The sequence below is a fragment of the Oncorhynchus masou genome, chromosome 10, assembly GCF_036934945.1.
Source record: "Oncorhynchus masou masou isolate Uvic2021 chromosome 10, UVic_Omas_1.1, whole genome shotgun sequence".
Taxonomy (NCBI): domain Eukaryota; kingdom Metazoa; phylum Chordata; class Actinopteri; order Salmoniformes; family Salmonidae; genus Oncorhynchus; species Oncorhynchus masou.
In genome coordinates, this window is record NC_088221.1 from 46,062,166 (window position 1) to 46,080,003 (window position 17,838).

The 17,838-nt window shown below is 45.4% G+C and overlaps 1 protein-coding gene across 16 annotated transcripts in view; it reads left to right on the top strand.

Annotated features, from left to right (window-relative positions):
• Positions 1 to 17,838, top strand: part of LOC135547680 (dedicator of cytokinesis protein 9-like) — a 188,269-nt gene that overhangs the window by 131,029 nt on the left and 39,402 nt on the right. For all 16 annotated transcript variants that reach the window (XM_064976902.1, XM_064976903.1, XM_064976894.1 and 13 more), the window contains 7 exons: positions 3,894 to 4,019; positions 4,125 to 4,196; positions 9,923 to 10,069; positions 10,159 to 10,242; positions 10,348 to 10,459; positions 17,388 to 17,566; positions 17,667 to 17,783. In XM_064976902.1, coding sequence (XP_064832974.1) covers positions 3,894 to 4,019; positions 4,125 to 4,196; positions 9,923 to 10,069; positions 10,159 to 10,242; positions 10,348 to 10,459; positions 17,388 to 17,566; positions 17,667 to 17,783 — 837 coding nt within the window. The remainder of the gene's footprint in view (positions 1 to 3,893; positions 4,020 to 4,124; positions 4,197 to 9,922; positions 10,070 to 10,158; positions 10,243 to 10,347; positions 10,460 to 17,387; positions 17,567 to 17,666; positions 17,784 to 17,838) is intronic.

Genomic DNA, 17,838 nt, shown 5'->3' on the forward strand with positions numbered 1-17,838 from the left:
TATAATAATATACACTTTCTTGAATTTGTTCTGGATTTGGGGACTATGAAAAGACCCCTGGTGGCATGTCTGGTGGGATAAGTGTGTGTGTCAGAGCTGTGTGTAAGTTGACTATGCAAACAATTTGGGATTTTCAACACATTAATGTTTCTTATAAAAAGAAGTGATGCAGTCAGTCTCTTCCAGACAAACAGCAGGACAATGACCCGAAGCCGACTGCTAAAGCAACACGAGTGGTTTAAGAAGCATTAATGTGTTGACTATGCAAACTATTTGGGATTTTCAACTTACACACAGCTCTGACAGACACACTTATTATGCTTCACTGTGGAGATGTTGTTCTCGGGGTGATGAGAGGTGTTGGTCCTATGGACAGATACTCCAATGTTCGCTGTGGAGCTTTGCAGCTCCTTCAGGGTTATCTTTGGTCTCTTTGTTGCCTCTCTGATTAATGCCCTCCTTGCCTGGTCCGTGAGTTTTGGTGGGCGGCCCTCTCTTGGCAGGTTTGTTGTGGTGCCATATTCTTTCCATTTAAAAAAAAATTGATTTAATGGTGCTCCATGGGATATTCAAAGTTTCTTGTATTTTTTATAACCCAACCCTGATCTGTACTTCTCCACAACTTTGTCCCTGACCTGTTTGGAGAGCTGCTTGGTATTCATGGTGCCACTTGCTTGGTGGTGCCCCTTGCTTAGTGGGGTTGCAGACTCTGGGACTTCTCAGAACAGGTGTATATACAGTGCCTTGCGAAAGTATTCGGCCCCCTTGAACTTTGCGACCTTTTGCCACATTTCAGGCTTCAAACATAAAGATATAAAACTGTATTTTTTGTGAAGAATCAACATTAAGTGGGACACAATCATGAAGTGGAACGACATTTATTGGATATTTCAAACTTTAACAAATCAAAAACTGAAAAATTGGGCGTGCAAAATTATTCAGCCCCCTTAAGTTAATATTTTGTAGCGCCACCTTTTGCTGCGATTACAGCTGGAAGTCGCTTGGGGTATGTCTCTATCAGTTTTGCACATCGAGAGACTGAAATTTTTTCCCATTCCTCCTTGCAAAACAGCTCGAGCTCAGTGAGGTTGGATGGAGAGCATTTGTGAACAGCAGTTTTCAGTTCTTTCCACAGATTCTCGATTGGATTCAGGTCTGGACTTTGACTTGGCCATTCTAACACCTGGATATGTTTATTTTTGAACCATTCCATTGTAGATTTTGCTTTATGTTTTGGATCATTGTCTTGTTGGAAGACAAATCTCCGTCCCAGTCTCAGGTCTTTTGCAGACTCCATCAGGTTTTCTTCCAGAATGGTCCTGTATTTGGCTCCATCCATCTTCCCATCAATTTTAACCATCTTCCCTGTCCCTGCTGAAGAAAAGCAGGCCCAAACCATGATGCTGCCACCACCATGTTTGACAGTGGGTATGGTGTGTTCAGGGTGATGAGCTGTGTTGCTTTTACGCCAAACATAAAGTTTTGCATTGTTGCCAAAAAGTTCAATTTTTGTTTCATCTGACCAGAGCACCTTCTTCCACATGTTTGGTGTGTCTCCCAGGTGGCTTGTGGCAAACTTTAAACGACACTTTTAATGGATATCTTTAAGAAATGGCTTTCCTCTTGCCACTCTTCCATAAAGGCCAGATTTGTGCGATATACGACTGATTGTTGTCCTATGGACAGAGTCTCCCACCTCAGCTGTAGATCTCTGCAGTTCATCCAGAGTGATCATGGGCCTCTTGGCTGCATCTCTGATCAGTCTTCTCCTTGTATGAGCTGAAAGTTTAGAGGGACAGCCAGGTCTTGGTAGATTTGCAGTGGTCTGATACTCCTTCCATTTCAATATTATCGCTTGCACAGTGCTCCTTGGGATGTTTAAAGCTTGGGAAATCTTTTTGTATCCAAATCCGGCTTTAAACTTCTTCACAGCAGTATCTCGGACCTGCCTGGTGTGTTCCTTGTTCTTCATGATGCTCTCTGCGCTTTTAACGGACCTCTGAAACTATCACAGTGCAGGTGCATTTATACGGAGACTTGATTACACACAGGTGGATTGTATTTATCATCATTAGTCATTTAGGTCAACATTGGATCATTCAGAGATCCTCACTGAACTTCTGGAGAGAGTTTGCTGCACTGAAAGTAAAGGGGCTGAATAATTTTGCACGCCCAATTTTTCAGTTTTTGATTTGATAAAAAGGTTTGAAATATCCAATAAATGTCGTTCCACTTCATGATTGTGTCCCACTTGATGTTGATTCTTCACAAAAAAATACAGTTTTATATCTTTATGTTTGAAGCCTGAAATGTGGCAAAAGGTCGCAAAGTTCAAGGGGGCCGAATACTTTCGCAAGACACTGTATACTGAGATGTGACAGATCGTGTGACAGATCGTGTGACAGATCGTGTGACAGATCGTGTGACAGATCGTGTGACAGATCGTGTGACAGATCGTGTGACAGATCGTGTGACACTGAGATTGCACATCGGTGGACTTTATTTAACAAATTATGTGACTTCTGAAGGTAATTGGTTGCACCAGATCTTATTTAGCTTCATTCATAGTAAAGGGGGTGAATTCATATGCACACACCACTTTTCAGTTAGATTTTGTTTAGCATTTCTTGATACAAGTGAACTTTTTAAATTTCACTTCACAAATTTGGACTATTTTGTGTATGTCCATTACATGAAGTCCAAATAAAAATCCATTTATATTACAGGGGATCAATACTTTTTCAAGGCACTGTCCTTGCAGCACTGGACCACACGACTGGACAATAATCAAGATTAGACAAAATTAGAGCCTACAGAACTTGCTTTTTGGAGTGTGTTGTCAAAAAAGTGGAGGATCTCTTTATTACGGCCAGATCTCTCCCCATCTTTACAACCATTGAATCTATATGTTTTTACCATCACAGTTTATAATCTAAGTTAACACCAAGTAATTTAGTCTCCTCAACTTTGTCAACAGCCACACCATTCATTACCAGATTCAGCTGAGGTCTAGAACTTAAGGAATGATTTGTACCAAATACAATGCTCTTAGTTTTAGAGCTGTTCAGGACCAGTTTATTACTGGCCACCCATTCCAAAACAGACTGCAACTCTTTAAGTGTTTCAGTGACTTCATTAGCTGTGGTTGTTTACAGAGAAATAGCATTGTATTTGGTCAAAAAAACATTTTTTCCAACAGTTTGCTAAGAGCTGGCAGCAAGCTGATAGGTCTGCTGTTAGAACCAGTAAAGGCCGCTTTAACACTCTTGGGTAGCGGAATAATTTGACTTCCTTCTAGGCCTGATAACAAAGGCTTTCCTCTATGTTCAGATTGAAGATATGACAGATAGGAGTTGCTATAGAGTCAGCTACCATCCTCAGTAGTTTTCCATCGAAGTTGTCAATGCCAGGAGGTTTGTCATTATTGATTGATAACAATAATCTTTCCACCTCTCCCACACTAACTTATAAAATTCTAACTTGCAATGCTTTTCTTTAATTATTTGTTTTTTATCCATGAATACAATGGCTGTTCGTTGTTGGCATTTCCTGCCCAAGTTTGCCCACTTTGCCAATTAAATAATCATTAAAATAATTGGCAACATCAAATGGTTTTGTAATGAATAAGCCATCTGATTGGATGAAAGATAGAGTTCAATGTCTTTCTGCACACGATTTCATTTAAAGTACTCAAGTTTTTTTCCCAACATTCTTTAGATCATTGATCTTGGCTTCATAATACAGTTTATTCTTTTTGTTGAGTTTAGCCACATAATTTCTCAATTTGCACTAAGTTAGCCAGGTAAACATGGTACTGGTCCATTTGTCATAGGGCACAATTACCTACTGTGTAATTGTAGAACATGTTGTTGTTTTCTCCCTCCTTGGTTCAGTATGTGTTTAAGACCGAGCCATACACATCCTCTACCACGAGGACAGTTCACGAGGAGCTGGCCAAAGCCATGACTGCAATTCTAAAGCCTTCCACAGACTTCCTCACCAGCAACAAATTGCTAAAGGTAATGAACAGCACAGCAACAGGGCGAAGAAGGGTTTTCTGGACGTTTACATCAAGTTTCATGTTTGCATTGATTTGTATTTGTTTCTGTATCTCTGTTTTGTAGTACTCGTGGTATTTCTTCGAAGCCTTGGTGAAGTCCATGGCACAGTACTTGATTGAGAGCAGTAAAGTGAGGGTAAGTCTGTTGTGACACTTGACAAATCCAAGTCTTCATTTTTTTTCTATGATATAAATGTCAGCTTAACATTTTGAGCTCCTAACATGCACAGGAATGTGGGCTGCCACAGTCCTCACACAGAATAAAGCACAGCCATGTCTCATAACTAACCGTCACTTCCCTGCTATCCACAGCATTCTCCCCTAACCAACCATAGACCTGAGTTTCTTGCCTGGCATGGCCATGTATAATCAGGAAGCTGCTGTAGGAACCATTACTCTCCCTCAGGAGTGTGCCACACTGAACAGAGGAAACAGGGAGTTTCCATTAAGTGTTGCTCCCTCTACTGTGGTTCTGTGGTGGCTCACTGGGATGGCCTCCCTCTAGGAATAGCTGTGGTGGAAACACAACCTGGGATGGCCTCTCTCTGGAAACAGCTGTGGTGGGGTCAAAAACGCAACCTGGGATGGCCTCCCTCTAGGAACAGCTGTGGTGGGGCCAGAAACACAACCTGGGATGGCCTCTCTCTGGGAACAGCTGTGGTGGGGTCAAAAACACAACCTGGGATGGCCTCCCTCTAGGAATAGCTGTGGTGGAAACACAACCTGGGATGGCCTCCCTCTGGGAACAGCTGTGGTGGGGTCAGAAACACAACCTGGGATGGCCTCCCTCTAGGAACAGCTGTGGTGGGGTCAGAAACACAACCTGGGATGGCCTCCCTCTAGGAATAGCTGTGGTGGGGTCAGAAACACAACCTGGGATGGCCTCCCTCTAGGAATAGCTGTGGTGGGGTCAGAAACACAACCTGGGATGGCCTCCCTCTAGGAATAGCTGTGGTGGAAACACAACCTGGGATGGACTCTCTCTGGGAACAGCTGTGGTGGAAACACAGCCTGGGATGGCCTCTCTCTGGGGAACAGCTGTGGTGGGGTCAAAAACACAACCTGGGATGGCCTCCCTCTAGGAATAGCTGTGAGGGAAACACAACCTGGGATGGCCTCCCTCTAGGAATAGCTGTGAGGGAAACACAACCTGGGATGGCCTCCCTCTAGGAATAGCTGTGGTGGGGTCAGAAACACAACCTGGGATGGCCTCCTCGAGGACCAAATTGAAGTGTTGCATAGTAGGAATAGCTGTGGTGGTAACCACAGAAACAGATGTGACAGTAAAACACAACCTGGGATGTAACAACAGTATCAGCTGTGACAGTAACAACAGTATCAGCTGTGACAGTAACAACAGTATCAGCTGTGACAGTAACAACAGTATGGTGGGGTCAACTCTGAAACACAACCAGTGGGATGGCCTCTGATAGTAACAGCTGTGATAGTAACAGGAAGTAACAGCTGTGCTGTGGAAACACAACCTGGGATGGTAACAACAGTGACAGTAACAACAGTGACAGTAAAAGCTGTGGTAACAACAGTGACAGTAACAACATGTGACAGTAACAACTCTGGTGGGGTCAGTAAAGTGACAACCTGACTGTGACAGGATGGTAACAACTCTGACTGTGACAGTAACAACTCTGACCTCTGACAGTAACAGCTGTGAACTCTGACAGCTGTGACAGTAACAACTCTGAAGGTAACATCTCTGACAGTAACAGCTGTGACAGTAACAACTCTGACAGTAACAGCTGTGACAGTAACAACTCTGACTGACAGTAACAACTCTGACTGACAGTAACAACTCTGACTGTGACAGTAACAACTCTGACTGCGACAGCTCTGACAGTAACAGCTCTGACAGTAACAGCTCTGACAGTAACATCTCTGACAGTAACAGCTGTGACAGTAACAGCTGTGACAGTAACAGCTCTGACAGTAACATCTCTGACAGTAACAACTCTGACAGTAACAACTCTGACAGTAACAACTCTGACAGTAACAACTCTGACAGTAACAACTCTGACAGTAACAACTGTGACAGTAACAACAGTGACAGTAACAACTCTGACTGTGACAGTAACAACTGTGAAAGTAACAACTCTGACAGTAACAGCTGTGACAGTAACAGCTGTGACAGTAACAACTCTGACAGTAACAACTCTGAAGGTAACAGCTGTGACAGTAACAGCTGTGACAGTAACAACTCTGACAGTAACAGCTGTGACAGTAACAACTCTGACTGACAGTAACAACTCTGACTGACAGTAACAACTCTGACTGACAGTAACAACTCTGACTGTGACAGTAACAACTCTGACTGTGACAGTAACAGCTCTGACAGTAACAGCTCTGACAGTAACAGCTCTGACAGTAACATCTCTGACAGTAACAGCTGTGACAGTAACAGCTGTGACAGTAACAACTCTGACAGTAACAACTCTGACAGTAACAGCTCTGACAGTAACAACTCTGACAGTAACAACTCTGACAGTAACAACAGTGACAGTAACAACAGTGACAGTAACAACTCTGACTGTGACAGTAACAGCTGTGACAGTAACAACTCTGACTGTGACAGTAACAACTCTGAAAGTAACAGCTGTGACAGTAACAGCTGTGACTGACAGTAACAACGCTGACTGACAGTAACAACTCTGACTGACAGTAACATCTCTGACAGTAACAGCTGTGACAGTAACAGCTGTGACAGTAACATCGCTGACAGTAACAGCGCTGACAGTAACAGCTCTGACAGTAACAGCTGTGACAGTAACAGCGCTGACAGTAACATCTCTGACAGTAACAGCTGTGACAGTAACAACTCTGACTGTGACAGTAACAACTCTGACAGTAACAGCTGTGACAGTAACAACTCTGACAGTAACAACAGTGACAGTAACAGCTGTGACAGTAACAACTCTGACTGACAGTAACAACTCTGACTGACAGTAACAACTCTGACTGTGACAGTAACATCTCTGACAGTAACAGCGCTGACAGTAACAGCGCTGACAGTAACAGCACTGACAGTAACAGCGCTGACAGTAACAACAGTGACAGTAACAGACAGTAACAGCTGTGACAGTAACAGGTAACATATCTGACAGTAACAGCTGTGACAGTAACAGCGCTGACAGTAACAGCTGTGACAGTAACAGCTCTGACAGTAACATCTCTGACAGTAACAGCTCTGACAGTAACATCTCTGACAGTAACAGCTGTGACAGTAACACAGCTGTGACAGTAACAGCTGTGACAGTAACAGCTGTGACAGTAACAGCGCTGACAGTAACAACTCTGACAGTAACATCTCTGACAGTAACAGCTGTGACAGTAACAGCTCTGACAGTAACAGCTGTGACAGTAACAGCTGTGACAGTAACAGCTCTGACAGTAACAGCTCTGACAGTAACAGCTGTGACAGTAACAGCTGTGACAGTAACAGATCTGACAGTAACAACTCTGAAGGTAACACCTGTGACAGTAACAGCTGTGACAGTAACAGCTGTGACAGTAACAGCTGTGACAGTAACAGCTCTGACAGTAACAGCTCTGACAGTAACAACTCTGACAGTAACATCTCTGACAGCTCTGACAGTAACAGCAGTGACAGTAACAACTCTGACAGTAACACTCTGACTGTGACAGTAACAGCTGTGACAGTAACATGACTCTGTGACAGTAACATCTCTGACAGTAACAGCTGTGACAGTAACAGCTGTGACAGTAACAGCTGTGACAGTAACAACTCTGAGTGACAGTAACAACTCTGACAGTAACAGCTCTGACTGTGACAGCTGTGACAGTAACAGCTGTGACAGTAACAGCTGTGACAGTAACAGCGCTGACAGTAACAGCGCTGACAGTAACAGCTGTGACAGTAACAGCTGTGACAGTAACAGCGCTGACAGTAACAGCTGTGACAGTAACAGCTCTGACAGTAACAGCTGTGACAGTAACAGCGCTGACAGTAACAGCTCTGACAGTAACAACTCTGAAGGTAACATCTCTGACAGTAACAGCTGTGACAGTAACACTCTGACAGTAACAGCTGTGACAGTCTGAACAGTAACAACTCTGACAGTAACAGCTGTGACAGTAACAGCTGCTGACAGTAACAGCAGCACTGACAGTAACAGCTGTGACTACAGCGCTGACAGTAACAGCAGTAACTGACAGTAACAGCTGTGACAGTAACAGCTGTGACAGTAACAGACTAACAGCTGACAGTAACAGCAGTAACAGCTGTGACAGTAACATCTCTGACAGTAACATCTCTGACAGTAACAACAGTAACATCTCTGACAGTACCAGCTGTGACAGTAACAGCGCTGACAGTAACATCTCTGACAGTAACAGCTGTGACAGTAACATCTCTGACAGTAACATCTCTGACAGTAACATCTCTGACAGTAACAGCTCTGACAGTAACAGCGCTGACAGTAACATCTCTGACAGTAACATCTCTGACAGTAACATCTCTGACAGTAACATCTCTGACAGTAACAGCTCTGACAGTAACAGCGCTGACAGTAACAGCGCTGACAGTAACAGCGCTGACAGTAACAGCTCTGACAGTAACAGCTCTGACAGTAACAGCTCTGACAGTAACAGCTCTGACAGTAACAGACAGCTCTGACAGTAACAGCTGTGACAGTAACAGTCTGACAGTAACATCTCTGACAGCTGTGACAGTAACAGCTCTGACAGTAACAGCTGTGACAGTAACAGCTGTGACAGTAACAGCGCTGACAGTAAACTCTGACTGACAGTAACAACTCTGACTGTGACAGTAACAGCTCTGACAGTAACAGCTCTGACAGTAACAGCTGTGACAGTAACAGCACTGACAGTAACAGCTGTGACAGTAACAGCTGTGACAGTAACAGCTGTGACAGTAACAGCTCTGACAGTAACAGCTCTGACAGTAACATCTCTGACAGGTAACATCTCTGACAGTAACATCTCTGACAGTAACAGCGCTGACAGTAACAGCTGTGACAGTAACAGCTGACAGTAACAGCTGTGACAGTAACAGCTCTGACAGTAACAGCTGTGACAGCTCTGACAGTAACTAACTGCGCTGACAGTAACATCTCTGACAGTAACAGCAGTGCTCTGACAGTAACATCTCTGACAGTAACAGCTCTGACAGACAGTAACAGCGCTGACAGTAACAGCGCTGACAGTAACAGCTCTGACAGTAACAGCTCTGACAGTAACAGCTCTGACAGTAACAGCGCTGACAGTAACAGCTGTGACAGTAACAGCTGTGACAGTAACAGCTGTGACAGTAACAGCTGTGACAGTAACAGCTCTGACAGTAACAGCTGTGACAGTAACAGCTGTGACAGTAACAGCTGTGACAGTAACATCTCTGACAGTAACAGCTCTGACAGTAACAGCTGTGACAGTAACAGCGCTGACAGTAACAGCTCTGACAGTAACATCTCTGACAGTAACAGCTGTGACAGTAACATCTCTGACAGTAACAGCTGTGACAGTAACAGCGCTGACAGTAACATCTCTGACAGTAACAGCTGTGACAGTAACAGCTGTGACAGTAACAGCGCTGACAGTAACAGCTGTGACAGTAACATCTCTGACAGTAACAGCTGTGACAGTAACAGCAGTAACAGTGACAGTAACAGCTGTGACAGTAACAGCGCTGACAGTAACAGCCTGACAGTAACAGCTGTCATAACAGCGCTGACAGTAACTGTGACAGTAGCGCTGACAGTAACAGCCTGACAGTAACAGCTGTGACAGTAACAGCTGTGACAGTAACAGCGCTGACAGTAACAGCTCTGACAGTAACATCTCTGACAGTAACAGCACGTCTCTATTTCTCAGGTGTCCAGGAACCAGCGTTTCTCGGCCGGCTTCCACCACACGGTGGAGACCCTGGTCAACATGATGATGCCCCACATCACCCAGAAGTACAAGGACAACTTGGACGCAGCCCGCAACGCCAATCACAGCCTGGCTGTCTTCATCAAGGTCAGCTGGCGCCGTCTGATTGGCTAGACGGGCACACATGGTCATCCTTGTACTCTACTAAAATAATAATTTTCTTCCTGCGTCCACAGCGCTGTTTGACCCTCATGGACAGAGGCTTTGTCTTCAAGCAGATCAACCACTACATCCACTGCTTTGTGCCTGGAGACCCCAGGGTAGTTCTCATGATGAAACGATTATGTTGAGTTATTACAATACCATTCATATTTCCACCACTATACCGTAGGAGTAACACTTATGTACATGTGTCTTGTTTTCAGACACTGTTTGAGTTCAAGTTTGAGTTCCTGCGTGTCATATGCAACCACGAGCACTACATCCCCTTGAATCTGCCCATGCCTTTTGGAAATGGGAGGATACAGAGATTTCAAGGTGAGCAAAATACAATATACAGTATGAAGGTATACCAGGGCTGTATGGGAAAAGTCTTTTGTACTAACCTAAAACCACAATGCTTTTATACAGTAATATGATGTTGGGAAAGCTGTCTGCTAAAGTTGAAGGATCCTTTCCATTTTGTGTTCAATCAATCAATCAAATGTATTTATAAAGTCCTTTTTACATCAGCAGATGTCACAAAGTGCTGTACAGAAACCCAGCCTGAAACCCTAAATAGCAAGCAATGCAGATGTAGAAGCACGGTGTCTAGGAATAACTCCCCAGAAAGGCAGGAACCTAGGACGAAACCTAGAAAGGAACCAGTCTATGAGGTGTGGCCAGTCCTCTTCTGGCTGTGCCGGGTGGAGATTATAACACAACATGGCCAAGATGTTCAAATGTTCATAGATGACCAGCAGGGTCAGATAACAATAATCACAGTGGTTGTAGTGTTCAGAGTGTTTTAAATTGCTTTTCCATCTCATCCAACTCAAGCACACTACCTACCGTGCATTCAGAAAGTATTCAGTCCCAGGTTGTCATTATGGGGTGTTGTGTGTAGATTGCTGAGGAATTGTTTCATTTGATGCATTTCAGAATAAGACTGTAACAAAATGTGGAAGAAGGCAAGGGGTGTGAATTCTTTCCTATTGCACTATATGCTGTCAAAAGTCTGAAAGACCACGAACCATACTGTCCTGATAGACCCATACTGTCCTGATAGACCCATACTGTCCTGATAGACCCCTACTGTCCTGATAGACCCCTACTGTCCTGATAGACCCCTACTGTCCTGATAGACTCATACTGTCCTGATAGACCTATACTGTCCTGATAGACCCATACTGTCCTGATAGACCCATACTGTCCTGATAGACCCATACTGTCCTGATAGACCCATACTGTCCTGATAGACCCATACTGTCCTGATAGACCCCTACTGTCTTGATAGACCCCTACCTATACTGTCCTGATAGACCCATACTGTCCTGATAGACTCATACTGTCCTGATAGACCCATACTGTCCTGATAGACCCATACTGTCCTGATAGACCCCGACCTATACTGTCCTGATAGACCCATACTGTCCTGATAGACCCATACTGTCCTGATAGACCCCTACTGTCCTGATAGACCCATACTGTCCTGATAGACCCATACTGTCCTGATAGACCCATACTGTCCTGATAGACCCATACTGTCTTGATAGACCCATACTGTCCTGATAGACCCATACTGTCCTGATAGACCCCCCTGATAGACCCATACTGTCCTGATAGACCCCTACCTATACTGTCCTGATAGACCCATACTGTCCCGATAGACCTATACTGTCCCGATAGACCTATACTGTCCTGATAGACCCATACTGTCTTGATAGACCCATACTGTCCTGATAGACCCATACTGTCCTGATAGACCCATACTGTCTTGATAGACCCATACTGTCCTGATATACCCATACTGTCCTGATAGACCCATACTGTCCTGATAGACCCATACTGTCCTGATAGACCCATACTGTCCTGATAGACCCATACTGTCCTGATAGACCCATACTGTCCTGATAGACCCATACTGTCCTGATAGACCCCTACTGTCCTGATAGACCCCTACTGTCCTGATAGACCCCTACTGTCCTGATAGACCCCTACTGTCCGGATAGACCCATACTGTCCTGATAGACCCATACTGTCCTGATAGACCCATACTGTCCTGATAGACCCATACTGTCCTGATAGACCCATACTGTCCTGATAGACCCCTACCTATACTGTCCTGATAGACCCATACTGTCCTGATAGACCCATACTGTCCTGATAGACCCCTACCCATACTGTCCTGATAGACCCATACTGTCCTGATAGACCCATACTGTCCTGATAGACCCATACTGTCTTGATAGACCCCTACCCATACTGTCCTGATAGACCCATACTGTCCTGATAGACCCATACTGTCCTGATAGACCCATACTGTCCTGATAGACCCATACTGTCCTGATAGACCCATACTGTCCTGATAGACCCATACTGTCCTGATAGACCCATACTGTCCTGATAGACCCATACTGTCCCGATAGACCCATACTGTCCCGATAGACCCATACTACTGTCATACTGTCCTGATAGACCCATACTGTCCTGATAGACCCATACTGTCCTGATAGACCCATACTGTCCTGATAGACTGTCCCCCTATACTGTCTTGATAGACCCATACTGTCCTGATAGACCCATACTGTCCTGATAGACCCATACTGTCCTGATAGACCCATACTGTCCTGATAGACCCCTACTGTCCTGATAGACCCCTACTGTCCTGATAGACCCCTACAGTCCTGATAGATCCCTACTGTCCTGATAGACCCATACTGTCCTGATAGACCCATACTGTCCTGATAGACCCATACTGTCCTGATAGACCCATACTGTCTTGATAGACCCCTACCCATACTGTCCTGATAGACCCATACTGTCCCGATAGACTCATACTGTCCCGGTAGACTCATACTGTCCCGGTAGACTCATACTGTCCTGATAGACCTATACTGTCCTGATAGACTCATACTGTCCTGATAGACTCATACTGTCTTGATAGACCCATACTGTCCTGATAGACCCATACTGTCCTGATAGACCCATACTGTCCTGATAGACCCATACTGTCCTGATAGACCCATACTGTCCTGATAGACCCATACTGTCCTGATAGACCCATACTGTCCTGATACTGTCCTGATAGACCCATACTGTCCTGATAGACCCCTACTGTCCTGATAGACCCATACTGTCCTGATAGACCCATACTGTCTTGATAGACCCCTACTGTCCTGATAGACTCATACTGTCCTGATAGACCCATACTGTCCTGATAGACCCATACTGTCCTGATAGACCCATACTGTCCTGATAGACCCATACTGTCCTGATAGACCCATACTGTCCTGATAGACCCATACTGTCTTGATAGACCCCTACCCATACTGTCTTGATAGACCCATACTGTCCTGATAGACCCATACTGTCCTGATAGACCCCTACTGTCCTGATAGACCCCTACTGTCCTGATAGACCCCTACTGTCCTGATAGACCCCATACTGTCCTGATAGACCCATACTGTCCTGATAGACCCATACTGTCCTGATAGACCCCTACTGTCCTGATAGACCCATACTGTCCTGATAGACCCATACTGTCCTGATAGACCCATACTGTCCTGATAGACCCCTACCCATACTGTCCTGATAGACCCATACTGTCCTGATAGACCCATACTGTCCTGATAGACCCATACTGTCCTGATAGACCCATACTGTCCTGATAGACCCATACTGTCCTGATAGACCCATACTGTCCTGATAGACCCATTCTGTCCTGATAGACCCCTACCCATACTGTCCTGATAGACCTATACTGTCCTGATAGACCCATACTGTCCTGATAGACCCATACTGTCTTGATAGACCCATACTGTCCTGATAGACCCCTACCCATACTGTCCTGATAGACCCATACTGTCCTGATAGACCCCTACCTATACTGTCCTGATAGACCCATACTGTCCTGATAGACCCATACTGTCCTGATAGACCCATACTGTCCTGATAGACCCATACTGTCCTGATAGACCCATACTGTCCTGATAGACCCCTACCTATACTGTCCTGATAGACCCATACTGTCCTGATAGACTCATACTGTCCTGATAGACCCCTACTGTCTTGATCGACCCATACTGTCCTGATAGACCCCTACTGTCCTGATAGACTCATACTGTCCTGATAGACCCCTACTGTCCTGATAGACCCATACTGTCCTGATAGACCCATACTGTCCTGATAGACCCATACTGTCCTGATAGACCCATACTGTCCTGATAGACCCATACTGTCCTGATAGACCCCTACCCATACTGTCCTGATAGACCCATACTGTCCTGATAGACCCATACTGTCTTGATAGACCCCTACCTATACTGTCCTGATAGACCCATACTGTCCTGATAGACCCATACTGTCCTGATAGACCCATACTGTCCTGATAGACCCCTACTGTCCTGATAGACCCATACTGTCCTGATAGACCCATACTGTCCTGATAGACCCATACTGTCCTGATAGACCCATACTGTCCTGATACTGTCCTGATAGACCCCTACTGTCCTGATAGACCCATACTGTCCTGATAGACCCCTACTGTCCTGATAGACCCATACTGTCCTGATAGTCCTGATAGACCCATACTGTCCTGATAGACCCATACTGTCCTGATAGACCCATACTGTCCTGATAGACCCATACTGTCCTGATAGACCCATACTGTCCTGATAGACCCATACTGTCCTGATAGACCCATACTGTCCTGATAGACCCATACTGTCCTGATAGACCCATACTGTCCTGATAGACCCATACTGTCTTGATAGACCCATACTGTCCTGATAGACCCATACTGTCCTGATAGACCCATACTGTCCTGATAGACCCATACTGTCCTGATAGACCCATACTGTCCTGATAGACCCATACTGTCCTGATAGACCCATACTGTCTTGATAGACCATACCTGATAGACCCATACTGTCCTGATAGACCCATACTGTCCTGATAGACCCATACTGTCCTGATAGACCCATACTGTCCTGATAGACCCATACTGTCCTGATAGACCCATACTGTCCTGATAGACCCATACTGTCCTGATAGACCCCTACCCATGTCCTGATAGACCCATACTGTCCTGATAGACTGTCCTGATAGACCCATACTGTCCTGATAGACCCATACTGTCCTGATAGACCCATACTGTCCTGATAGACCCATACTGTCCTGATAGACCCATACTGTCTTGATAGACCCCTACCCATACTGTCCTGATAGACCCATACTGTCCTGATAGACCCATACTGTCCTGATAGACCCATACTGTCCTGATAGACCCCTACTGTCCTGATAGACCCATACTGTCCTGATAGACCCATACTGTCCTGATAGACCCATACTGTCCTGATAGACCCCTACCCATACTGTCCTGATAGACCCATACTGTCCTGATTGACCTATACTGTCCTGATAGACCCATACTGTCCTGATAGACCCATACTGTCTTGATAGACCCATACTGTCCTGATAGACCCCTACTGTCCTGATAGACCCCTACTGTCCTGATAGACCCATACTGTCCTGATAGACCCATACTGTCCTGATAGACCCATACTGTCCTGATAGACCCATACTGTCCTGATAGACCCATACTGTCCTGATAGACCCCTACCCATACTGTCCTGATAGACTCATACTGTCCTGATAGACCCATACTGTCCTGATAGACCCATACTGTCCTGATAGACCCATACTGTCCTGATAGACCCATACTGTCCTGATAGACCCATACTGTCCTGATAGACCCATACTGTCCTGATAGACCCTACTGTCCTGATAGACCCCTACTGTCCTGATAGACCCATACTGTCCTGATAGACCCATACTGTCCTGATAGACCCATACTGTCTTGATAGACCCATACTGTCCTGATAGACCCATACTGTCCTGATAGACCCATACTGTCCTGATAGACCCATACTGTCCTGATAGACCCATACTGTCCTGATAGACCCCTACTGTCCTGATAGACCCATACTGTCCTGATAGACCCCCTGATAGACCCATACTGTCCTGATAGACCCATACTGTCCTGATAGACCCATACTGTCCTGATAGACCCATACTGTCCTAGACCCCTACTGTAGACCCATACTGTCCTGATAGACCCATACTGTCCTGATAGACCCATACTGTCCTGATAGACCCCTACTGTCCTGATAGACTCATACTGTCTTGATAGACCTATACTGTCCTGATAGACCCATACTGTCCTGATAGACCCATACTGTCCTGATAGACCCATACTGTCCTGATAGACCCATACTGTCCTGATAGACCCATACTGTCCTGATAGACCCCTACTGTCCTGATAGACCCCTACTGTCCTGATAGACCCCTACTGTCCTGATAGACCCATACTGTCCTGATAGACCCATACTGTCCTGATAGACCCCTACTGTCCTGATAGACCCCTACTGTCCTGATAGACCCATACTGTCCTGATAGACCTATACTGTCCTGATAGACCTATACTGTCCTGATAGACCCATACTGTCCTGATAGACCTATACTGTCCTGATAGACCCATACTGTCCTGATAGACTCATACTGTCCTGATAGACCCATACTGTCCTGATAGACCCATACTGTCTTGATAGACCCATACTGTCCTGATAGACCCATATTGTCTTGATAGACCCCTACCTATACTGTCCTGATAGACCCATACTGTCTTGATAGACCTATACTGTCCTGATAGACCCATACTGTCTTGATAGACCCATACTGTCCTGATAGACCCATACTGTCCTGATAGACCCCGACCTATACTGTCCTGATAGACCCATACTGTCTTGATAGACCCCTACCTATACTGTCCTGATAGACCCATACTGTCTTGATAGACCCCTACCTATACTGTCCTGATAGACCCATACTGTCCTGATAGACCCCGACCTATCAGGTAGGGAGAGGGAGAATTGTTTGGGCCTCAAATAGTTCTTATTTCTTTGGAATGTGTGACTATAGCAGTAGGTTTGTCTCTGAGGCGTTTGAACCAGTCTATTTAAGGTCAAAAGTCGGCTCTGGCTAACATCAACTCAGTGCTTCAGTTCAAACATCAACTCAGTGCTTCAGTTCAAACATCAACTCAGTGCTTCAGTTCAAACATCAACTCAGTGCTTCAGTTCAAACATCAACTCAAGTGCTTCAGTTCAAACATCAACTCAGTGCTGCGGTTGTGTTGTTGTTTACATCATAGCAGATTGTTCAGGTCGTCTTTCTAATGTCCGTCTCCTGTTTGTCCTCCTCCCAGACCTCCAGTTGGACTACTCGCTGACAGACGACTTCTGTAAGAACCACTTCCTGGTTGGGCTGTTGCTGCGGGAGGTGGGCGGGGCCTTGCAGGAGTTCCGGGAGATCCGTCAGATATCCATCCACGTGCTCAAGAACCTGATGGTGAAGCACACCTTCGACGAGCGCTACACTTCCAAGGTAAGCAGCCCAGTCATCCCTGTCTCTTTCCTCTCTTGTCATTTGGAAATTCCTCGTAAGGGTAACAGAAGTTGATTTAATCCGATTATCTCTATTTCAGAGCCAGCAGGCTAGGTTGGCCACCCTTTACCTGCCCCTGTTTGGTCTGCTCCAGGAGAACGTCCACAGGCTCAACGTGAAGGAAGTTTCCCCATTCACCATCAACTACTCCAACAACGTAAGGAAATCTTGTGGCTGGCTTCGACAACAACTCAAAAATCAACAACGTAAGG